The sequence below is a fragment of the Jatropha curcas genome, chromosome 7, assembly GCF_041381405.1.
Source record: "Jatropha curcas cultivar XTBG-Jc1 chromosome 7, XTBG_Jcur_1.0, whole genome shotgun sequence".
NCBI lineage: Eukaryota > Viridiplantae > Streptophyta > Magnoliopsida > Malpighiales > Euphorbiaceae > Jatropha > Jatropha curcas.
This window is the reverse complement of record NC_143157.1, coordinates 25239149-25263454: the sequence shown is the minus strand read 5'-3', so window position 1 is coordinate 25263454 and position 24306 is coordinate 25239149. Positions and strand designations below refer to the sequence as shown.

General features: G+C 33.3%; 3 protein-coding genes across 12 annotated transcripts; 1 reads left to right on the top strand and 2 right to left on the bottom strand.

Annotated features, from left to right (window-relative positions):
* Nucleotides 1-43: 43 nt before the first annotated feature.
* LEC1-1 (nuclear transcription factor Y subunit B-6) lies at nt 44-2664 on the bottom strand. The gene is made up of 2 exons (XM_012215613.3): nt 2520-2664; nt 44-965 (listed from the first exon to the last, which is right to left on the bottom strand). The coding sequence occupies exons 1-2, from the start codon at nt 2596-2598 to the stop codon at nt 253-255; spliced, it is 792 nt and encodes a 263-aa protein (XP_012071003.1). The 5' UTR covers nt 2599-2664; the 3' UTR covers nt 44-252.
* A 5151-nt stretch (nt 2665-7815) lies between these two features.
* NMNAT (nicotinate/nicotinamide mononucleotide adenyltransferase) lies at nt 7816-13784 on the bottom strand. 6 transcript variants are annotated; one of them, XM_012215608.4, is made up of 10 exons: nt 13583-13784; nt 10588-10645; nt 10386-10465; nt 10045-10130; nt 9747-9830; nt 9486-9564; nt 9251-9330; nt 8791-8892; nt 8288-8346; nt 7816-8175 (listed from the first exon to the last, which is right to left on the bottom strand). In XM_012215608.4, the coding sequence occupies exons 2-10, from the start codon at nt 10638-10640 to the stop codon at nt 8070-8072; spliced, it is 729 nt and encodes a 242-aa protein (XP_012070998.1). In that variant the 5' UTR covers nt 10641-10645; nt 13583-13784; the 3' UTR covers nt 7816-8069. The 6 variants fall into 6 exon arrangements, with proteins under 6 accessions (XP_012070998.1, XP_012070999.1, XP_037494700.1 ...); XM_012215609.4 differs by lacking the exon at nt 13583-13784 and adding an exon at nt 11152-11509; XM_037638772.2 differs by lacking the exon at nt 13583-13784 and adding an exon at nt 11231-11509 and having other exon boundaries at nt 10386-10433.
* Nucleotides 13785-15213: 1429 nt separating this feature from the next.
* On the top strand, nt 15214-23449 carry WYR (inner centromere protein, ARK-binding region protein). 5 transcript variants are annotated; one of them, XR_005177998.2, is made up of 10 exons: nt 15215-15599; nt 16354-18551; nt 18628-18747; nt 19490-20843; nt 21283-21617; nt 21710-21919; nt 22411-22595; nt 22921-23012; nt 23091-23192; nt 23274-23449. XR_005177998.2 is itself a non-coding variant. In XM_089724138.1 (9 exons), the coding sequence occupies exons 1-9, from the start codon at nt 15416-15418 to the stop codon at nt 23120-23122; spliced, it is 4686 nt and encodes a 1561-aa protein (XP_089580264.1). In that variant the 5' UTR covers nt 15214-15415; the 3' UTR covers nt 23123-23449. The 5 variants fall into 5 exon arrangements, 4 of the variants coding, with proteins under 4 accessions (XP_089580264.1, XP_020534581.1, XP_037494686.1 ...); XM_089724138.1 differs by having other exon boundaries at nt 15214-15599; nt 16360-18551; nt 21283-21599; nt 23091-23449; XM_020678922.3 differs by having other exon boundaries at nt 15214-15599; nt 21283-21599; nt 23091-23449.
* Nucleotides 23450-24306: the final 857 nt, after the last annotated feature.

The window sequence follows — 24306 nt, the reverse complement described above, 5'->3', positions numbered from 1 at the left end:
TAGTAGCTATTTTTCCAGTTGAAATGAAAAAATAGAAGAAAACTCGAGCAGGAAGCTAAGCCATTGTCATTTGTTAAGTAAACATTCTATATAATAGTAACTTGAAGAGCAGAAAGCAACACAGAGAAGAAGCAAATGCTTTCTCACTGCTGCCATTTCTCCTGTATTTCCCTTTTAATTTAACATTAATCTGTAAAATACCCCATTATTTCTTTGGAGTCCTATTGTCATGTTCCTTTCATTTCTAGCTAGTCACTTATACTGAGCAAATGGATCATAGTTGATTTGAGGATTTGAAGAATAGGATGAGCCACCAGCACCACCGCCACTGCTGCCTCCAGCACCGCCGCTGCCGCTGCCGCTGCCTCCGCCTCCAGCACCATCAAAAGCATTCCTATAATATCCACCATACATAGAAGGATCAAAGAAGCCCATGCCCATGCCCATGCCTGGTACATGTTGACCCATGTGAAGGCCAGGAACAAAAGGAGGCATGGGAAAATTTCCATAATCAGCAACTGTAACGCCACTGCGTCTAAGAATCGGATCACGAACAGAAGAGTTGCGTTCGTTCTCAGACTCACGATATTTACTGAGAAATAAACTCAGTGGCTCAACGTACTCATCGAAACCCAGTTTTCCCATTGCCCAAAGCACATCCTCAGCAGTTATAGTCTTGCGCTGCTCTCGCTGGCAGCGGTCATTAGCCTCTCCGGTAATGAAGCTTATGTATTCTGATACACATTCTTGTATGGTTTCCTTAGCATCATCTGATATTTTGGCATGGGGAGGAAGAATTCGACGCATGATTCGTATAACATTGGCTATTGGCATGTACTGGTCTTGTTCCCGCACTATGTACAGACCAGGTTGCTGCTGTTTCTGGGTGGCTTCCGCCGTTGCTGAATTGCTGCCATTGGCGTGGCTTGGGTTCAGAGTGCTGGGAAGAACTGAGTTTGCTTGATCTAAATAGAGAAGAGATACATTAACAAAAAAGAATTAAATATCAAAATATATTTTTTTTATAAAAATATGGATTTTCATGCTTACCAAACAAAATGCCTAATAAAAAGAAAAATAAAGCATCTTTTCAGTTTATCTCCTTTGTCCATTTCTTATCCACATCAGCAGAAAACAACAAAAGTCTAGAGCTGACCAAAATGATAGTAAGACAGAAGAGGAAAAGGTTGTAAATGCCACCTCACAAGCTTGCATGGACCACGTGCCTCTATCAGAGGAACTATTACCTGCGGGACCGACCAAACAACCTATTTGTATATACAGTATGTAGGTCCCACATCAATCAGAATTTATGTGGGGCTCACGTATGATTAGTTTAGAATCTTATGCTCAGATTCAGTTATGTATGAGTCAAGAATCAGTCAAGTCAAATCTTTCTTCTCTTCCCCATGTGTTTTTCATAAATTCCATATCCAAAAGCAATTTTTACCATTTTCTACACAATGAAAATTTGATTTTGGATTTTGAAAAAAAAAAAAAAAAAAACATTCACTAATTTTTAGAATTTGAAATTCCATCAATAAGACGAATTATATTTAATATTTATTATTCAAATCCAAGGCTAATAGATATAATTAACCTTACGAAAATTCCATATGGCCTGAAATAATAATTATTTTTGAATAAAACAGGAGAGAAACTCCATTAATAGATTTGCCCGACTGAGTCAGCAGCAATTACATGCATGGCTGCCACGTCAATAACTACATTAAAGATATTTATCTCATGAGATACTCATATTACAAACAAGAAAACTTATTATTATGACCAATATTTTAAGGAGAGGAGCAGTAGAAATCGAAGAAGACATTAATCTCATATCAAGTTATCAACATATAGATATTCGTAGAAAATAATTAAAGAAGAAGAAGAAAGAAAACATAAAGAAAAAACGTGACCTTCGTATAGATATTTATTTTCGTTGGTTTGCCAAATCAGGTTGCCAAACCAACGAAAATAACATTTTTTTTTCATTTTTGGGTGAATAAAAGTGAATTTTCTTTTTTTTTTTTTTTCCTCCATGCAAAATCAAGAAGGCTGAAATTGAAAAGACAGTTGCATGCAAAAAGGAAAAGGTCAAAAAAAAAAAAAAAAAAGCAAAAAATCACATAAGCATGGATAATTGATATCTTTTAAAGAGAAAAATTACTCTTATGCGTGATCTATAATCACTCGAGAATATCATTTCTCTCTTTAAGAGGGTATCAAGCAAAAATTTATATTTATATATATATAATTAACAAAAAAAAGATAGAATTAACGAAAAAAAAAGATATAAATGAAACTTCAGAATCCATAAAAAATGACTTAAATGGTAAAAGAGATTTAAATTTTACAGATGATCCTTTCGATTCAAACCATCAAAAAAATTACTTATAAAAGCGGTAGTCGTGATTCGTGAATCCTGAAACAAGGTTGGTCTCATGGCAAAAAAGTGTGAGAATATCTGGGAAAAAAAAAAGAAAAAGAAAACATAAATCCATCGTTGGGGACAATACCTGCAGAGCTAGCACCAGCAGAGATTGAAGGTTGTTTTGCATGTCTGCGATAGCGATGGAACCTGCCTCCACGTTCCATAAATGAAAACTTTAAATATAATAATATTTTTTTGCTAAAAAAAAATATATGTATATAACTATAATATATTAGTTTGTCTCTTCAATCTGCACTACACCAGTCGAGTAGTTGAATTATTTATAGGCAGTGCAGGCAGTGAACCACACTTGGCAAACCGGCGTTTTTAACGAGGAACTCAGTATAGCCGGTGACAGCCTTCTCTTATTGGCTATAAGTTTTGTCTTTACCGGAAGCAACAGGCGCCAGTAAAACAACCTTAGGTTTTTCAATTTTTTTACCTTTTTGAATTTTTAATTTCATTGGTTTACTTCCTAATTAGAATCATGAATCCAGTCTTGGTAAGCTTTTGCAGATTATTATGCCCTTAATTTTTCATTTACACATGTACAAGTCATTTTTTTTTATTTTCATAAATAAAATACATAGCCCCATTTCACGCCAATCCAAGGGGATTTTTTAAAAATTGTTATTATTTTATGGTCTTTTTTTTAATGAATAGTCAAAAATACTTTTATTACAATCAAAAATATTTTATTTATTTATTTGATATATATAGATTGATGAGTCCATATATCGGAAGTAGGTAAGATTTTTTTTTTTTACGTGTTTATAAGGTAGTATTTTCTTTACGGAGTAACTTTTTATTTTAGATATGGCGTTACGACTTCTTTTTCATATCTTTAACTGTTGGAATGAAAAATTCCATATTAGGAAAAGTGTTCGGTCACTTTTTGTTTTATATATAATTTTTGAACTTGGACACGTGTTTTTCAGTTCGAATCAAAATGACAAAATTAGTTTAGAGATATAATTCACTTTCACTGATTTAACCGTTATTTTATTATTGAATAATTACAATATATATTAAAGCATCGTTAAAATTTGAAGTTGATGGAGTGTATATATACTCTAATGGACACTCAGCATTTGATTGTTGACCTATTAGATTATGTGAAGCCAATGCCAATTGTTTAATTAATTACACCTAATTAATTGAGAAAGTGTGCATAAAGATAACGTTGTAATTAACATAGTTTTTAATTCCCAAGGTGCTATTAATTGATTTCTTATCTGCCAAGTTCGATTATATTAGGCTATTTTCATATATATATATTTATTATATTTATTACTGTAAATGTTGATTAAGAAGATTTATAATAATGTTGGAGATGATTTTTTAAATATTAAGTCAAAGTCAAAATTCATTGGTAATGTATATATTATTTTCTTGAATTGAAGCACAATTTCTTCTTGTCGATAATGAATACGATATTGTATTTATTATCTTTTGGTTTACAGATTTTCTATACAATATTGAATATGTTATTATAATTATTTCAATTTTCTTTTTTTACTAGAATTTTAATTCAATTTAATTGGTTTGGTTTTCTTCAAGAAAAATTTAGTTATTTTGGCTTCACAAAAATTAAAATTGTTAGCATATTATAATGGAACATTTATTGTTACTCAATTTTAATTACTACTATTTATGAGATTACTCCATATTTCAACGAAACATTAGTCGCTACTCTGTATTTTTAGCGACCTTTTCCTATTGGTGGCTTTTTTCTATGAAGAGTAAGATTAAACAATTATTTTCAATATATATATATATATATATTTATATTAATTCTTTTATATATTTGTTCCGTCATAAGTCGTTTTGAGTATTTTAAGGAATAATAAATTATCATTTTTTAATTTTACTCTTGCTTATATAAGTTACAATATAATGATGTAAAATAAATAATAATTTGATCAATTATCTCTGATTTTGTTATAATGAGGAAATTAATTAATCTTCTTATTAAAATTTTAAACGACTTATATCTTATAATGGAGTACTCTATTTAGAATGAGAATTGATTATTAAATGACTATTTACTCAACCGAATCAACTAACTCCACTTAATCAACTCAACCGATAATTAGTCGTTTACTTTGCTTTATAACTTACGATCTTGCTCCATACTACAATGAAACATTAGTCGTTATTCCTCATTTTTTGCGGCATTTTCTTTTTATATACTCTTCCAACAGTAAATTGTAAAGATTTTTTTTTTCCTTTCCAATAAAGTGCGCTTTCTAAAAATTAAACTTACATTTTCACATTTAAGAGAATTGAGGTCGCTTACTATTCTAACCAACACCTTCGTAATTTTGATGACATTTATTTCTATAAAGAATAAGAATAATCACTCGTTTTTGATATTTACGAGCTTACTCCACGATGCAGCTAAACATTAGTCGTTTTCCTACGTACTTTATGACTTATGAGCTTGCTCCATAGTACAACGAAACATTAGTCGTTACTCGTCATTCTTTAGTTATCTTTTTTCCTTCGTGACTTATGAGCTTGCTCCATGTTGCAATGAAACATTAGTCATTACTCGTCATTCTTTGGTGATCTTTTTTCCTAAAGAATGAGAACAATTAATTGCTTTGATCGGAAGGAGAATATAAGTTTGTTTCATCGAACTTGTCACGTAAAAATCTTTACCCATTACGGTTCGAGGGGAATTGCACCTCCTAATTATACTAAAAAAAAAGTATTAAAAGCATTGGAACATAATTTTTCAAATAATTTAGAATCTTATTGGAAAAAATCAATTTAAATTTTCATTTAATTACTTTAAAATTTTTATGATTAAAACATATATCAAGTTCACTCTAAAATTAAATTATAATCATATGTGAATTCAAGATTTATAACATCATAATTTTCTTAACAATCTTTTTTTTTTTTTTTTTTTTTTGTTGAAAATGATATACTTACTTTAATTGTTAGTATTTGATTTATTCGACAATATGTAAGGCTTTCTTAATTTATATCACTAATAAAAAAATATTAATTTTAAAATTATGAAATCATAAAAAATAATTTCATGACACTTCATCGGCCTGAAAAAAAAAGTCTATCTTTTCATTTTGATCTGTCCCAAAATATAATACATTTGCTCTTTTTACATTATATTCCTCCATTCCTTAATAAGTGTCCATTTTGCCAAAAAAAAAAAATAATAATAATAATATAAGTGTCCATTTATGAAATGAAAGTAACATTATACTTTTACTTCCAAATATATCTTTCTAATTCAATTGAATAATCAATTAAGTTTATCATTACTAGAAAGGCATTTTAGTAAAGTGTTAGCCATACTTCTAATCATTTTTTTTATTCTTGTACTTTTTTTTTTTTTACAAAATAGGCACTTATTAAGAAACAATAGGAGTAATTAATTTTTAAATTACATATTACGCCCTTATTAAATTTCATGTTATTTTCAATAATTTTATTTAATTCGTTACTTTTTCCAGGTCAGCTTTACTTTTCATAGTTAATTTTAGCAGATGAAATTTTTAAATTTCTCAAAAAGAGTACATATTAAATTGCATTAATTGCAATTTATATTTTTCATCCAATATAGTTTTATTATTTCTATATAATAATTGTTCATGTGTTATTTAAAATGAATATAATAAAAAATTTATGAGAATAAAATTATCTTTTAATCATAATAATTTCTACTCCTTAATCTGCGTGAAAAAAGAAAATAGACTATCTTTTTAAAATAGAAATATATTATCTATTTTCAGATGATTCTAAAAAATCTGAAATCCTAATATTTTCATGACAGATACGAAATTAATGAACCATTAAGACCAAATCCGAAAGTTTTTTTCTGTAACGTATCCTCTTAATGTAAAGTAAGCAACTTTAATTTATTATAGAAATCCCCACCTTTTTTTTTTTTTTTTTTTGCTTCATTTCTTTTTTGGGAATGGCTTCAATTTATTATCAAATATTTATACTTTTTCATTCATACTTTATTGAAAGTTACAATTTTATCCTCGCCACTTTTGCTACATGGGCATTTCAATTTCAAAACTTAACAGTAATTGCAACCTAAACCCTTCTTTGAAACAAATAAATTCCATAAAATTTAAGGTTTGGTTTGGTTTTATGTTAAAATATATATTAACTAGGCGTGCTATAGTTAGTTGTCTCACCAAAGGAGTGATAGGTCTCATATTCAAATCATATCAACCGTAATAGTTTCCATCAAATTGGTAAATTAAGGGCAAACTTATGAACTTATGAACCACCTGTGTATATAGGATCCACAATCTAAAATTTCACTTTTACCCTCCACTTTCTGCCACCTTCTTCACCATATCTCTCTCTGCTCAATCTGATTTATCTCTCTCTGTTCCTTTTCTTGTTCTCTTCACTGAGTCTAATCTGAAATTTCTTTGTATTTTACAGAAGAGGCACTGGAGCAAGAACTGGGAAAGGCATGGAAGTGAAAAGATAAGGAGAGTAAACCCCTCGGCAATAATGTTTGAGAAAATGGTTATGCATGTTCTTCCTTTGGCCATTATGATGCTCTCAAAATTCTTAATTAGATTACATCTTCCATGGCTTCATTTTCACTAGGTAATTATATATATTCGATCCCTTTCAATTTTCTAATCCATGGCTTCTTTTTTTAGCTTGACATAACTGCACCAAAAGTACATATATTAGCAGCACAGAGAGGATCATCTCCAACAAGGTTGTCAAGAGCTTAGCATTTAAAATTTTATAATATAAAAAATAATTCTCTTCAAGACTGAAGTCCTTAATTTTTCTTAATTTTTTTATATTTTTCTTATTCATTTAGATTGCTTCATTGGTTCTGAAATTATTTTGTGACATGTTTAGAATTATTTTCATTTATTTTTGTTTTGGTTTGATCGGCTAAGAGGGAGGGAGACGGAGAAAAGAGAGAAAAAGGCACATGACAACGAGGACAGAAACGAAAATTTGAGTTGTGGGACCCACTTTTTAATATTAAAATATTTCTTCACCTTAGGAGTGAAATTGCAACTTTTGACAAACTTAGGAGTGAAAAGTACGGTTAAGCCAAAAAAAAAAAAACAAAAAAAGGAGATTTAACTATATTTGCTTTGAAAAATTGAAAAATCTTCTTTCCCATCTTCTGTTTTGTGCAAAGAAGGTCGGTGCCTCTTTTCTGGAAACGAACTTCCGACCAAAGAAAAGATAGGCCATAAAAAAAGTAATGGGCCTTTCATCCTCATTCCAGTGCCTCCGATGGAGCTTAATATGATGAATGCTTCACAGGGAACTAACCTGGTATTTATGTATCTAATGATGGAGTTCACCTGATGTTAGAAGTAGATTGAATCATAAACACGAGACCAAAAAATAGATGATATTCAGAAAAACACAAAGGATTCACATATTGTAATGAAAATTCTACATTGCCCTCGTTCCAGAGAAAGAAGACAAGAGGACTACTTTGTAAAAGGCTTATCTGGTATGGTGTATAATAACATTATAACACACAGAACAGTGGCTTATTGATGTGCATAAATGATTCAAATAGTAGACAGTGCTTCTTTAATCGATAGGGATGAATTTCTTTAAGAATCATATGGTGATATTTATGCAATATGATGGTTAGAGATCAGCGTTTATCATTTGAGTTCTTGTACAATTTTCTTTCTTTAATGTACTCTATCACTCCATCAACAGTAAGGTATTTTATCGACAGCCCTTTGGAAATGCATTCCCTGAAAAAAAAAAAAAAAAAAAAAAAAAAAAAAAAAAAAGGCTTTAGTGTAAATTGGTCATTCTATTGTATCTGCTAGTTTGTCAATAATGTATATACTATATTCAATATACCTTATTCTTGTTGAACTTATTGCGTTTGGTACAAGTTCATCGACTACTTTAATCTTAACCTGCAAGAACATTGAATTGATGAAAGAGAATTATTCGTTGAAGAAGTTCCAATTTATGCCACTTGACAAACTCAAATTATTTGTTGAAGAAGTTCCGTTTGACAAACTCAAATGAAAAGGAGATTTCTCTTTATTCTGAGTGAAGAGTCAATAATTCAAAATTTTGAAGTTCCAGAGCAATTTTAACTGTTGAAAACCAAGTATTCAGATTTGCGTAAATTTCTAAGTTCCCTTCCAAACTTGACTAAGAAACAACTAATATCTTTAGACAAAATAAAGAATAACAATCAAGAAGAAAAAAAATAATTGGAGGGAGTGAAGATTGGTTTAAACAGTTGTTGGACTATGGACAGGATAAATAGACAAAGAACCAAATATAAAATTTGACTAATTCTCAAATCATAAATCACGATAAATGCTTCCATATTCAAACATAGTACTCACTCTATTTTCATCCAAAATTTCATCACTAGATATGATTTTCTCAATGTCTTGCCCTTCTCTGCGAATGCAAACCACACCATACTCTTTGCATATTGTACTTACCTATGAACAATGAAGAGATTAATTTAACAGTCAACTAGCAAATGTCAAATGTGAAAATCAGTAGGTTCATGCCAAATGCGAAAATCAGTAGGTTCCAACCAAACAATATGCTTTGGCGGAACATTAAAGTAAACCTGTTATTGGACATTATATTATACACCAGCATTTCATGTGAAGGTACTTTTACACCTTTATAAACTAGTGAAAGATCTCAAATATTCATAAACTGATGGCTACAGTATTTTTGACAACAAATAAAATATATCAGAAACAAGATTTCCAACCGAACTCCAATTTTTAATTGTACAAGCGCTTATCACTATCTAGATATGCATGGCATCAGCCACCAACAACATACCTGCTCACGAATCCAAAATCCAGGAATGCTAAAAGATTGGACTAAATCAGAACCACAGACAAGCATGACCTTGAGGGTTTCTACAAGAGAGTGAAAGAGTGAAACCATTAGTATTGCCCTCAATATTACAATCAAATATACATAAACAAGTTCCAAATAGAACAATGTTTTATGGCACAATACATTCTTCAAATATTTCTTATAACATTATTGCCTGTAATAAAGTTAATCTTACCCCTGGATATACGATTGATAAAATAACTCTCGATTCTTTTCAAGACAGTCAAAGTGCGTTGGTAGGTACTTTGGTTTGCCTGTAAGAAAACATTCAAAATAAGAAATCAATTTGAGCGGCCGAAACATTTTAAGCAGGGAGAAAAACACAATTGGCACCAAGCAGGAAAACATTGGATCACAGTAACAAGGCATCGTAAAGTATCAGCTTAGAATATGAAGGAAATTAGCACAATGAAGTCCAGATATAGGAGCCAAATACCTCCCATGGATCGACCATTATGAAATCTGAAGTTTCACATGCTAAATTACACATCTGCAAACGATGTTCACAGGATATGAGGCCCTAAATAACAAAGCAGTGAAGTCAGTACTTTCCTTAATCAATTCTACATACTGAGATTGGAAAAAAAGATCAAAGGGCAATTGGACCTTATTAATACCTACTTTACTATCTCAGCAAACTGATGATAATTAAAGCATTGAATGGTAAGATTAGAACAAAAATCCACCTAGTATGCTAACTATCTGTGATGAACATAATAAAAGGATGTATATACCGGCTTCTTGTATGCATCGCTAACAGGTGACATATAGGCCGCAATAACATGGTAGCCCTCTGAATGCAATGCATCTCTTGCCAGCTCTAACCATACAAGTGGAATAAATTAAGTCCAATAAATATGAATATCAATCAGTATCATAAACCAGGTTATTCATCCCATCAGGGGCAAATGCATGTGCGCACAGGCATGCATTAGTGATTTTTTTTTTTTTTTTCCAATTGAGAGACCAGTTTCAGATATCACATTCAAAAGTAACATTAAGAAATTCTAAATCAAAGTGAACGCCGAAAATCAAAATGTTCAGAGAATTGTAAAAAAAGAACTAAATAACTTACCAAACATACGCAAGTGCATAAAAGTTGGAGGATTGAAACTGCCAGTGGCTACAAGAACAATATTCATCTTGTTATCGTCCCTGATTTAGATTGAATATATAAATATTTATCAATTATATTCAATGTCATTAACAGTTCAAAAGAAGATAAAACTTTGAAAATAATCAAAATTTCCAGAGAAAGAAGGGTAAGGTTAAATTACCAAGTGGAATGTGGTGCGAAAGATACTTTGTCCATTGGCAATTCAAGATCCATGGCACCTAATAAAACATAAAAGTAATTATCAGTAAAGCACTTCACAATTCAAATAGAGAGAGAGACCCAATAGATCAATGTAACTGGTCATAAAGCCACTGCATGAAAAAAGAGAAACTCATAAACCTAGAGTCTAGAATGAATCAACACCTAAAAAAATAAAAGAACAAACCTTTCGAATCAACCCCTCCAAAGCGTACAATACAATTTAGGCAAGCCTTAAATTACAACTCGAATATTCAATTGAGGAGAAGCTGCAAGTCTAAACTCTAAAGTTTAAGCCAAAAAAACTACTGCGGTACAGAACACAAAACTATTTTTGTAGGTTTAATTGATAGAGAGAAATGTTCATATATATTACATAATATTAGTACCCGCGACAGAGAAACGAAATTTTTTCTTGGAAGGAGAAGGGGAAGTCTTCCTTGCCCATTTTTACCGTTAACTTTTGATGAAAAAAGACAAAAATATATTTTCAAAACTCAACCCGTCAACCCCACAGAAATCATACCAAGAATTCAATTCTTTACAGAGCAGCAATTGAAATTGCCGAGAGAAGAAAGTGTGAGATTAAGGTTTAGAGAACCAACTTCATCAATTGCAGCAGATAAATCGAGTCGAGCGGCTCCAACTCACCCTGGGTTTTCCTTTCGATTATTGGCGCTTTATTTTTTTTTTTATTCTTTATTCACCGCAATCACAAAAGTAGGTCCCACGTCCCACCACCGCCTGCCATCCTCGTAGTCCCAGTCGATACAATAGAAGAAGACAACCCATTGGCCCAACTAACCGAAATGCATAGAAAAAGTGATTCTTAGATCTTATCGATTTGGTATTCTACGGGATTCGATCAGGTTTTTTCAGACTGGTTTCATGTTTTCCTTTTTATCTTATATTTTTTTCAACTGAACGATAAAATATGAACTTCATTTCATTGATGCCATGATCCGTAGATTATGACTGAATTAAAATTTCAATATTTAGTAAATAGTAATTTTAAAGCATTAAAAAAAAAAAAATTCAGATACTTGCAAATCCAACATTGTAACACTTGAACTTAGGTTTGGTTCAATTAAAATTAGATCAAACTGGAGTTTAGTGTACATGTTGTCTCTTTAATAAAGCCGACAATAATGCTCAAATGTAAAAGTTGGGAATTCCTTAGATAGACTGGGACGAGCCAATTTAAAGGATTTCATAATGTTTTTTCAAGTCTTATAATATCAAGACATTATTAGTAGCCACCATTACATGAGATAATCAGACAGGTACCCAAGGAAATCTTTCAGAAAAGAAAGGAGGAGAGGTGGTAAACGAACAATCACCCACAAAATTATGAAGTATGAAAATCATCAAATGCATTCCTGACTGTCCAAAAATATATATTAATTTGTCAGGAATGGAGAAAAAAAAAAAAGAACAAAAGAAAAAGAGAGGGTGGGATGGAGGGAAATAGTAACACTCCACAAAACCAATAGCCAGTGTACTCAGAAAATAAATTCTAGTATATAGAATCTCCAGCCCATCAATAAACCTGCTAGTACTCCTCTCACCCTCCAAAAATATGAACAACTAATTAAAATGTGTATTATTTCAGACAGGCTTATCTCATCAAAAAGAATAATAAAAAAAACGCATTGCTCCTCTTGTTATCATCAACGCAAGTAACAACGTTAAAAGAAACACTTCCAATTTGACCTCTTTCGCCCATTGTGACCAGCAAACATTCTCAAACGAGTATTTAAAACCCATCAAGTTTAGTATGCTTGATTTAGAATCCTGAAGGTCCAGAAAAGATGCAACGATAATGACCTGACTTACTTCTAGCATGTTAACAGTTGAACACCCTGAAAGAAGTAATTCAATAAGATAAAACCAAATGATCCTACTTATCAAGGTGCAACTCCATCCATCAATCCAATAAATTATTGACTACAAATGTATGGGAACTCCATTGTCTGTAAAAGTATAACTAGACTCGTAACTTCCAGAACTCCTTAATCATAAGAATTCCACATAAAAGAATTCAAATCATTTGCCTTTCTCTCGCTAAAGGCCAGATTTTTCACTGTACACTGTAGTTTAAGCAATCCCATCACGAATGTAAAACTAAAGATTTATACTCTTCCAAAAGACAAAGTTACAGATAGAGTCACACTGAAAGTCAAAACTGCACCTTGTGTACAGACAACACATGCTCAAGTCCATGACTCGTACATAAGTTTTAAAGATGACACTAACACCAATTAAAATCTAACACTTCATATTTGCTAAATCCCATTTTGGTTATTTATAATCAAGCAGCACCAATTTGTTGAGGACAAACTTCTGAAGCAATTATGAAGGTTAAGGAATTGGGCTGTGCAAAAAGTTACTTGTGCATTTTTTTTTTCTCCGCAACATTTCCAGATCAAGATTGCATCTTAACTTCAACGAGTAACAAAACTTATCAGCTGGAAACTTAAATTTATGCAGAACTATAAATAAATGTTTCAACACCATAGTTATGGGCATGCAATAAGAATAAATAGAAACGGGAATTCCAGGTTCAACTACAAAGGCATGTATTATCTATTATCTATGATATTTATCCTACCATATATATCGTCACAAATTCAAGATATTTCATATATGCAGGGACATGAGAGAGCATATGAAGCATAAATGAAGAAGCTCACTTACTTCAAACTTTCAAGCTCCCATCCAAGAACGATCTAAAGCAATCAAAATACTATTTCCCAACATCATTATCTCATCTTTCATTCAAAGCCCAATTACAACTAAAAAAACTCTAACTTGTTGGTCTAAATCCAAAAATTCCCACTTCATAGTTTAAATTTCAAGACCCCATAATAAGACAGCAATGCAACAAAAATTTCATAGATATCTTAATCCTAATCCATCCCGCAATAGAAAAAGAAAGAAAAGAAACGAAAATATACTTTTGAGAGCTAAACCACCACTGCTATCGTAGGGCTCATAGTCAGGCAGCTTGGTACCGGAAAGAGTAATTTAACTCAAAGAGCGAAGCACACCAAAAACCCTGAATGTCAAAGCCAATTGTTCCTGGATGATTGGCGCTTCATCAAGAAAAAGAAATTAAGGGAAAAAAAAAAAAAAAAGGGAAATTTCAATCTAGATCCGTTATTTCGTTGTATTGCAAATTTGCAATAAGCTTATCTGCCTGGGCATAAAGTGGGTTCCAGGAAGTCCAATAACTGTGAAAGGATCCATTGGGCCTTTCAAAATGGTAATTCATTACATTCCAAAAGTAACCAATAGGCCTTGAGCCCATTTTATTAAGTAATTAATTAGCATTTAGCAGTTCTGTTCAATGACAATGGTTGGCTTAATTAGAATTTGCATACAAGCATATTATAAGCAAGTGATAAAGGAAAATAATACTATTTTTATTTTAATATTTTTAAAGAGCATAAGACAAAGAAAGTTTTTTTTACTACCAATTTGGAAATAACTGTAAAAATATTAAATTGCAGTGATTAATTTGGTAATATATAACATTAGTTGTTTCAAAATACAATTACGATTGCTTGTTTTTTTATGTAATTCATTAATAATAATATATCAAGATTTACAAATAAGCATATAGACATGACATAGAACTTTACTAGTTAATAGAGTTCGCTGATCTTCTAACGTAAGAAATAAATCCATATCCCTTTGAATAATGAAATTAAAACAAAAAAAATATAATATTAGATCTTTCCGCTTGAAGTTAATCTTGACAAAAAATATGAATTTTCGTAGCAACAACTAGTCCGTTAATTGAATTGGACGTCAAAATAATAATTGTTATGGATCTTATATAATTTGATTGTTTTTCCAATAATTTGCAATATTTGACGAATACATATAAGTTTCTACTGCTATACATCAATAGCATCAATAGAAGAACAAGCCGTATTACTAAACTCCATCAATCGAAGAGCCACACTTACGATTCAAGATTTAAAGACTCTAACTAAATAAAATCAAATATCATAATTTTATTTAACAATAAACCCTCACAAGAGTGACAAAAAAAAATTCCAAATATGAATAATTAAGCAGTAACAAAATAAAAAAATAAAAAAACAAATTTGAGTTTATTAAAACAAAAAAAAATTAAAAGCAAAAAAGTGAAGAAAAGAGATAGTAGAAAGTATGAGGTAAGAAGTTACCGCTAATAAACAACGGCAGCGTCAAATGAAAACTAAAGTTAGAAAACCAGAGAGAACAGAGAGAAATGTTTTAAATAGTTAGCCTTAAGTGGATTAGATCGGGGGAAGGTTGCTGTTACAAGATGTGTGCATATTCAATCTCAATTTTAGGACGAATTTGTATCATTTTTTATTATTGGGATCAAAATTCTAAGCAATTTGGCTCCAGATTCTTTAAAAGTTTAGACTTTAACTTACAATTTATCCTTATTGATATAACAGTGCAAATTTTAGGGACTTTTTAATAATTTTTTAAAACAATATGGATGAATTAATACTTTTGAGTAAACCTCCGGGACTTCGTAGTAAGTTGCCAGTAAACTTTTCAACAAGGCAGTGGAAAAGGAACAACATTTTTCCAAATTTGAAATTTAATCCGCGCTCATGCTAAGCGAATCTCCGCCGTCCATCTTCTACCCCCAATCGGCAGGCTCACTCTCCGTCTCTCCACCCGCAGACAGTCTGTCCATTCTCTCTTTGTCCGGAAAATTCTAATACTCTCAACGGATTAAACGATCAATGGCGACGATTCTCTAAAACCAAACAAAGGAGAAAATGACGACGATAGAGAAGCTGTTCGTGCAGATCTTCGAGAGGAAGAAGAGGATAATCGAGCAAGTGAAACACCAGACCGATCTATTCGACCAACACCTCGCCTCTAAATGCCTTCTTGACGGAATTGCGCCTCCAACCTGGCTATGGTCTCCTTCTATTCCTACCTTTGTCTCAGATCCAAATGGTAATCTCCTCTCTGTCTCGCTCTCTCTCGTTGCCTTTGCTCAAACGAATTTGAGCTATTTTTGCCCAAACGAATTTGAGCTATTTTTGCCATTTTGGCTTCCGGAAATGGAATGCTTAACTAAATGCTGTTTAGTGTGGTTACAGTATAATTTCATTTTTAATTTCATTGCAATTGTATCTCTCCTCTTAAGCAAACATGGGTTACTGAAAGCAGAACAAAGCATCTTCTAGTTTTATCAATTAATGGTGTTTGCTGAGTAGGTCTTGAAGGTTCCACTCAATTTCGTTTTGGAAATATTTCAGGCATTCCTTCTCAGTCTATGAATTATAATTTCCTCCATTTCCTATATATATATGTGCACGTGTTTCGAGATTTCAGAGCAAACTTTCACAGAGTTTTTGGCTTTATAATTCAACATTATAGTTCCATTAACATTTGGAGTTGCTCATATGCGACATTTGGAGTTGCTCATATGCGTTGTTTGAAGTTTTAAATATTTATGGCTTTTACTTGTATTATTGCCCTTTTTGGTATAGACGTAGGGAATGCTCTGGTCAGCATTTGTTTAAGCAAATAAAAGCTAATTTTGGCTGTTAACTATTAAGGACAATGAAATACTGAACTAATGAACAACTGTGTAGATTATGCATTTTGCATAAGGTGTTTGCTGATCTATTGTTTTTCAAGTTATGTTTCAGCAAAGAATTTAGATAAAGAGGTAATTAAATTCCTGTACCAAATTGTTGTGTAGTCACAGAGTTGAAGAAAGAGGAGCTTATATCAGAACTCTTGCTTCCGCGTCCTCAACCTGTAAACCCTTGCTCCAGCAGTCATTACTCTTTATATCAAAAGCACATTGTTACTGCTGATAACAAGGGGTTGACAAATGCTTCATGCACAGAAGTTCTTGCTTCAACCGATGGACTTGATGCAGGTGATAGGTTGTCGATTTTGCCTTCATATCTTGTTGATGATACTCAAGATGGACTCAATGGTGTTCCGGAGCTGGATTTCAGTGTTACATCTCCTCAAGATTGCTTAGATACAAAAATATCAGAAAATGGTCCTGATCACGCTCAATCATTGGTGAAGATTCAAAGATCAAAGTCAAGGCAAAAGGCTCTAGAGATACGCAATAGTGCAAAAGCAAATAAGTCACATTCATTTGATGAAAATAATGCTGGTGTTTACACCAGTCAAGTTTCAGGATCTGGGATTCATTCACTACAATATGAGAATGTTGATGGACAAGAGTTTGTTAAATCTGTTGAGGCACATACTGAAGGTTGTGAAGAAGCAGCAACTAAAGTAGGTGAATTTCAGGGGAAGGAAAATAATAGAGATATTTATTGTGGTATAACTACGAGATCGGGAAGTTCTAGCCAACTGAACAGATCTGCGAATGGTCCTGGGAATGATGGCGACTCTTCTTACATTGCCAAGGAAGGTGGCCCTATGAAGTCTATCAATGACTTAATACAATTGCCTAACTGTTTCAATGAGTTATCAGAACTAGCAAACCCTTCTGCTCTTGCTAAAACAAGTGTTACGGCAGAAGAAGCAAATGTGGTTAGTTGCAAGGGAAATGAAGTAAATAGCAATGTTTTCTCTGATAAAATTACAAGGTCTAAGTGTTCTATCTCTCAAGCCAGCACTTTGAAGGAGCCTCTGGAACTAGGTAACTCTTCTAGTGTTGCCAAGGAAGATGATGGGCATAGAGAGCCTTTTGATAAATCAAGAAACCAGTGTAACTCTGTTAGTGAGTTACTGCAATTGGTCAAGGCTTCATCTGTCATCTCTAATGGAAGTTGTGGATCAAGGAAAGCAAAAACCAGGGATAACTGTGTCAAGGAAAAGGGAAGCAGCACTTATGGTGGGAGAATAACAAGGTTTAGAAGTGCTAACCCACAACCTAATTGTGAGAATGAGTGTTTGAAGCTGGAGCGCTCTTGTGGTGACGGGAAGGAAGATGGTGTTAACAAAGCAAAACAACTGTCCAGTCATGCTGACAACTTAAGGGAATCAATTAAGCCTTTAGATTTCACTAATGAAAGTTGTGAGGAGAAAGCAAAAGTGAGGGACTGCCAAGACCTTGACGTGAGGAATGATGCTTATTGCCATGGAATAACATGCTCTTTTACTGAAAAATTTGTTCATGTTAATGAGTTCCCGAAAGTGGATATGGCTTCTAGTAATATGAAGGATAATGATTGTACGCATGCTCAGTCTTTGGGCAAATCATCACAACTACCTGAACAATCAAGTTTTGTTGAAGGCGTTAACCTTCAGGTTCAATCAGGTACTCAACCAAATGTCATGTCCTGTATTGAAAGCAATATAGCTGAAACTGACATAGGAGGTTATGATGGGCTAGTTGAGGCTTGTTCTGTTACTTCTGGATCCAGCTTGGATGGTTCTAAGTCCAGAGCAGAAGTTTTGGAGTCAATGCCACCTGGTGAATGTTTTATGCTTGTGCAGCCCAAGCAACTTGATTTTGATGATGTGGAAGGGAGCAGTTTGCTTGAAACTTCTGATCCTACCTTAGAAAATAAGCAAGAAATTACATCAGAGAAACAGCTTTCTACCTTGTTACATTCAACAGATCTATTGGATAAAGTAACATCTAATGCTCTGCATGAAAAACCTAATCCATCTACAGATATGCTGTTGCTGGAGAAGCAGAAGTTTTCAAGCAAAGAGAAGAAACCTGGGAAGGATTCATCTGAAGCTTGCATAATTGATGATGTGGGTGTTGTTGATGAAATTATCACTAAATCTGTACAGCAGAAAATGGATTCGTTCATTTCTAGAAATCAAAATGCGGATTCCTACTTCATGGGTTCATGGCCTCAGCATAAGCGAATAAAAATAGGGGGTCAATTTACTAATACCCTTTCTGCTTCTCGAAGTTTGAACATAGAACCATATCAGCCTATTCAAATGTATCATGTAAGTACATCTATGAATTATGCAGTAGATAACCTGAATGTAATCTGAAAAGCTGAAAACTTTTTGTGCATCTCAGATGGAACATGCAGCGCAATTAGATGTTCAAAACAGCCTAGTTAGAGACATGCATCAAAATATGGAGGACCAACAGATAGAGGAATCTGAAGTTTTACCATCGAACCTGCAAGTTGAAGAGGTATTTCCTTTTCAAGTGTAGATTCCGAGACTTGCTAATTTGTTGGTGTCAGCTCTGCAATGATGTAATTAGATACTGACCCCATATTTTCTGTTCTATTGGCAATCTGGATTTTAAAGAAGAATGGAAGATTAGACAACTTTACATCCATTCAGGGAACAAGCTACAGCATGTGCTTATCATGCCATATGTCTAGATAGATGTAACTGCTGACAAAAATTTGACCTTGGAACATGATCAATTCAAAAGAACAAGCATCATAATTATAAAAGCCTAAGGCGAGAAAAACAGCAAGAAAATTTAACAGCATGCTCCCACCCTTTTCCTCTATCTCTCTCTAAAATTCAGTGGCATAATTCATTGTTGTGATCAACCCTTTAATTTAGTAAGCGTATTCCTTAAATTTGATTGTTTGACCAATAAAATGTGATATCTTTTGTGGAAATACATCAGTCTTGCATCAGTTTTACCTTGTTTGACCCTTGCTCATGATAGTTCAATAGCATTTAAGCTTTGAGGGTTTGGTCCTACTGGTCCCATGATAATAGAAAAAATGTTTAACCATATGTAATTTTCAACATCTTTTTGATGGGAGAATATGCACTGTGCTTCATGCTTCTAAATAACAGATATTTGTGGTACAAATACACACTGATTAAAAAAATTTTTGGGGTGTATTACTGAGTCTGCTGTCTGCTGGTATTAGATAGCTTCTGATGCAGAATGTAATGTCGACTGACAGGATGCAACTACCTTGGAAGGGAAGGATAGAAGTGCAAGTACTGCTTTTACTTTGATGGTTGAACAACAAGGAGAACCTGTGGTCTCAAGTTTGAAAAAGCTGGCTGATGGTGTTTCTCAAGGCTGTTTTATGGAGAAAGCTGAAGAGGCAGCCTGTGATGTGACAGGGCAGCCAACTGCAGTAGAGAACCAGGTTTTATTTCAACTTGCAGATAAATTAGAACTGGGAGTTGAAGACGTCCTGACATGTACTGGAGACACCACGCAGGACAAGAAATATCATTTGGGAGAAAAGGACAGCTTGTCCTACTCTTACTCTGGTTCTCCTCATACCCGCTCCAAGATTGGTAATGATCAAAATATGCCTGAGTTTGAGAGTTTTTTCATGGAAAGCAATGACAAACGGCCATGCACTGCCAACGAGGGAATCAACTTTGACAAGTTGGATCTTCCACCTACTTCACTAGGACGTTCAAGTGTTTTAGAGAAGCTTTGCAAATCCAGTAGCCTGCACACACCACTTTCCCATTTTTCAGCTACTTATAAACTGCACAAAGCATTAAATTTATTTCAGTCCATTCCAAATGGGCTTTTAGAGGGCATGGAACTGCAGAGCACCCTTAATACGAATGGTGATTGGAGTGAGCAACTTGGTGATAGTTACAGTTACTTGAATGAGGATGTCAACTATGCTCTTCATGGAAGGTCCCATTCTGTCTCTCTGCCATTTTCTAATGCCCAAGCTGCATGCGATAGTAGGAAACGTTGTATGTCTCCAGTGGGGAAGCTTTGGGATGGAATCCCACTAAAGTCTGGCAGTTCTGGGAAGAGAGTGAGCTCAATTCCAGAGCTTCCTAGCATTAATGAAGAAAATGAGAATATAGATGGAGCGCCTACTGCATCTCTGAAAGATATTGGTCCAGAAGAGATGATTAGCTCAGTCAAAAGAGAGCCACTTGCTGACATCACAAAGAATTCAAATACTCTAATATCAGTTTGTGAAGCTCAGATACATGGTGATAGAAGCAGTCTTGCTTCTATGAACACAGAATTCAGCTTCAGTGGAACTTGTGACAGGGCCAAACCGAAGTTGGGGAATCAGAATGGTAACAAAAGAAGATTTACTAGTAAGAACAAGGAGAACCAGAATTTATCACTAGGACGAGATGGTGTTAAAAGAGAAAAGGAATCAGTTCGTACCAGATTTAGTAAACCAACTTTATCTAGAAAAACTGGTTTGAGGAAAGGAGGCCCAAGTCTGTCAGAGAACGAGTCTAAACGTAGCAATATAGTGTCAAATATTACTTCTTTTGTTCCACTTGTGCAACAAAAACAAGCTGCTGCAGTCATTACTGGTAACTTCCAAATATTCTCATTTGCCCTTTTTGTGTGTCTTGTTAATAATTATCTATGATAAATCCTTTTCTTTTTGTTTCTGGTCTAAAATTAATGTTGAACTCGACATTTCATGAATTTTGAACATGATCATATAAGTTCCATTGGTCACATGTCTCTACAACGGGAACCATCCATTCTTCACCATTCCAAAGTCTGTGTCATCTTCTGATGCTATATTGAGTTTCAAAATTTTTTTTTTATTTTTTTTTTATTTTTTTATTTTTTTTTTTAAATTTTATTTTATCGTTCTGGTTGCCTATGCTTCAGTTTCTCTGAAAAAGACACAACATTTATAATTTTTACTTGTTTAATACTAACTCTGAATGAGTATTTAAAATTGTGTGCCATCTTTGTTTCGTTGGTAATGTATATTTGGACTTTTTTGCTTCCTTGTAGGAAAGAGGGACGTCAAAGTGAAGGCCTTGGAGGCTGCTGAGGCTGCAAAGCGTCTTGCTGAAAAGAAGGAGAATGAAAGAAAGATGAGAAAGGAAGCCTTGAAGCTTGAGCGAGCAAGGATGGAAGAACAAATGGAGCTAGAGAAGAAAAATAAAGAAGAACAGAAGAAAAAAGAAACTGATATGGCAGCAAAGAAAAAGCAGAGGGAAGAAGAAGAAAGGAAAGAGAGAGCAAGAAAAAGAAAGCGTGTTGAGGATGGAAAGAGACGCCAGCTGCAACACGAGAAAAAGTTTCATGCTGAGAAAGAAGATAAAGATGTAAAATTCCAAGCTCCAGTATGTTCTCCTAGGCTCTCATATGATATTATTTAAGTTCCTTTGAGCTTCCTGTTTTAGGAATATTATAATTATATGGTTGTCAATTTTAGGATGGAAGAGCATCCGAGATGAAGGAATCCAAAGACAGATTAGGAAAGCATGGGATGATTGAAAAGATAAAGGGAGACAACAGTCTTCTGACAGTTCCTCACGCTAAACCTACAACTACGTCTAGCAAGGTTTCAACCGTTGACACTATAAATGCAAGTAGCATTCCTGAAGATTGTGAGGCTTTGGGAAATTATGGAGATAATTCAAAGGTAGAAGCTCATTTGCATGTTTTCATTTTCTTATTAAACACAATGTCCTCGAATTCTTCTCCAAAACTGCAGAGAAAGTTGCAAATAATTCCTAGTGCTATTTGGTGACCAACAAATCTATTGCCCCTTTGCAACCAGATAGAGAACTGCCTTGTTTTCTTTTGATTTTCGACTTTTGAGTGCTTTTATATTCTCATTATCGCTATAAAATATGATGATCTTATTCTTGCCAAATACGATCATCCCAAGTCAGAGTCCTAAAGTGTCAAGTCCTCTGAACTTCCCAAAAGCATTTTAACTTTCACAGCAAGGACAAGAAAGTTTTTGCAGTTTGATGGTGCAGTATTTTCACAGCCACAGTATGCTAGGGATTTTTACACATAATAGGAAAAGAGGAGTTTCCTTATTGATATGCTAATAGACAGTTATGCCATTGGTTTGTTCTCTTTATCTTTGCATATAATGCTCATGCCTAGTCTACCTTTAATTAGGTGATGGGATGCTTTTACAAGAGAAGTGAGAGTGGCAGTGTAATTTCTAATGTAAGTCAAGAACAATCCTATGACATTGAACAATCCTATGACATTTCTCCGTATAAAGGTTCAGATGATGAAGACGAAGACGAAGACGATGACGATGACGTCCCAAATACTAAATTTGTTCCATCATGGACCAGGTATGTCATCTGAATTTAAAATTTTGAATGCAGCATTTTGAAATTGTTTCTAAATTTTATTCGACACAAAACAAGATACCTGCAGATGTTGCAGATGCAATAATGCAAGCTTCTTTCAATGTTTCTTGCTTGGTCCTCATTGCTTTTTAAAAATAAAGCCCAGTTGGATGAAAGTGGCTCTCTTACATCCTCTTATTCTTCCCCAACAACATAGTATATCAAAAAACAAAAACAAAAAATCATATCGCCTATTATTTTTTGAGACAAGAACATCTCTCTGCATGCCTTGATGGAGCAATTAATAATTAATTTTTCCTTTCTGCAGTAAAAGTCAGCTGGCTCTGGTTGTTACATCTCAGCAAAGAATAGATCCAGAATCAATTTTTCCCCCAGAAAGCTTTTGTAGTATTAGTGAAGGTGATATTAGTGGATACTGTGGCATTATTGCTCTGTTATCTATTTCAGAACTGAAATATTAATTGCTCTTTTTTGCAGTTCTCTTGCCAAGAAGGCTTCAGCAAAAATAGTGGTTGTACCAATAAAGTTGGAAAATTCTATAATAGATTTTGGAAGTCCATTTTGCAGCCGAATTCAGGAGTAGGTGATTTCCTTTTATCACATTTGTACCTAAAGATTGTAAATTTATAATAATGTATATATTTCTCATTCCATGTGTAGATTAGATCCTTAGCAAAGTGAGAATACTTGAACAGATTATCTAGTTGGTGATCTACTGCTAAGCCTTTTGTTTGTTAACTGACTGAAGCAACCTCGTCAGCTAAGGTAGCAAAAAGAGTGCACCTTTTATTTTATATGAAGACGAAAGAAAATGAAAATGAAAATGCCTTTCTGTATTTGAGTGCATTGATAAAAAGAGGAATTGGTGGGAAAGAAAGCCAGAAGGTGGGGTAGCTTTAGCTTATCTCAATAGAATTTTAAAATTTAATATTATGTAAATTCAATCTGGATTGAAATTATCTTTAAATATTAGTCTTAAAAATTGAAAGAAATGTTGGGATTATACGTAATTGAAGCACCTTAATGAAGATTTATAGTATCATTTAAATAAATACAGATCGAAATCATAGATAGAAAATAATGTATTAAATGTGTAATTTATAAATCATATGCCCGTTTTAGTGGGTAATAAAGTTTATATAATAAGGAACTTGAGTTTAGTTTAATTCATATGAAATTAAACCGTTTTAGCATATGCCAAATCACAATCCAAAATGGTCAAATTCTTACGTACAGTATTTTCATTCTTCTAGTTCTAACGGCTAAATGACGTATGCTCTATTGAATTAATAAACCTGGGCCAGAAGGTCACATGGCCTCCCTATGTCATTATCAAATCCTCCAAATTTATCACGAAACTTTATACATTGCTGGTTGGATTTCAAATCTATTTAAAAGCTTAAAGATTTGAATGTCCAAAGCCATTGGCCATTTATAATCCGTTTCTGCTTAAAAAGTAAAAATGCACCCCCACCCAACAAGTTTAAATTAAAAAGTGAAGCATAAAGCACAGCTAGCTTATACAATTTGTTTTAATTTCTAATTGTATCTTTCAATTCTCTAACAATAGCAAAAGCCCTTAAACCAGTTTAGGGAGATAATTAAACATTAATGATATATTAATGTGTCAATGTGAAAGTGGCTTATATAGTAGCACATGATCAAAGAGGGCAAGTCACATGGCTCCCTGCTG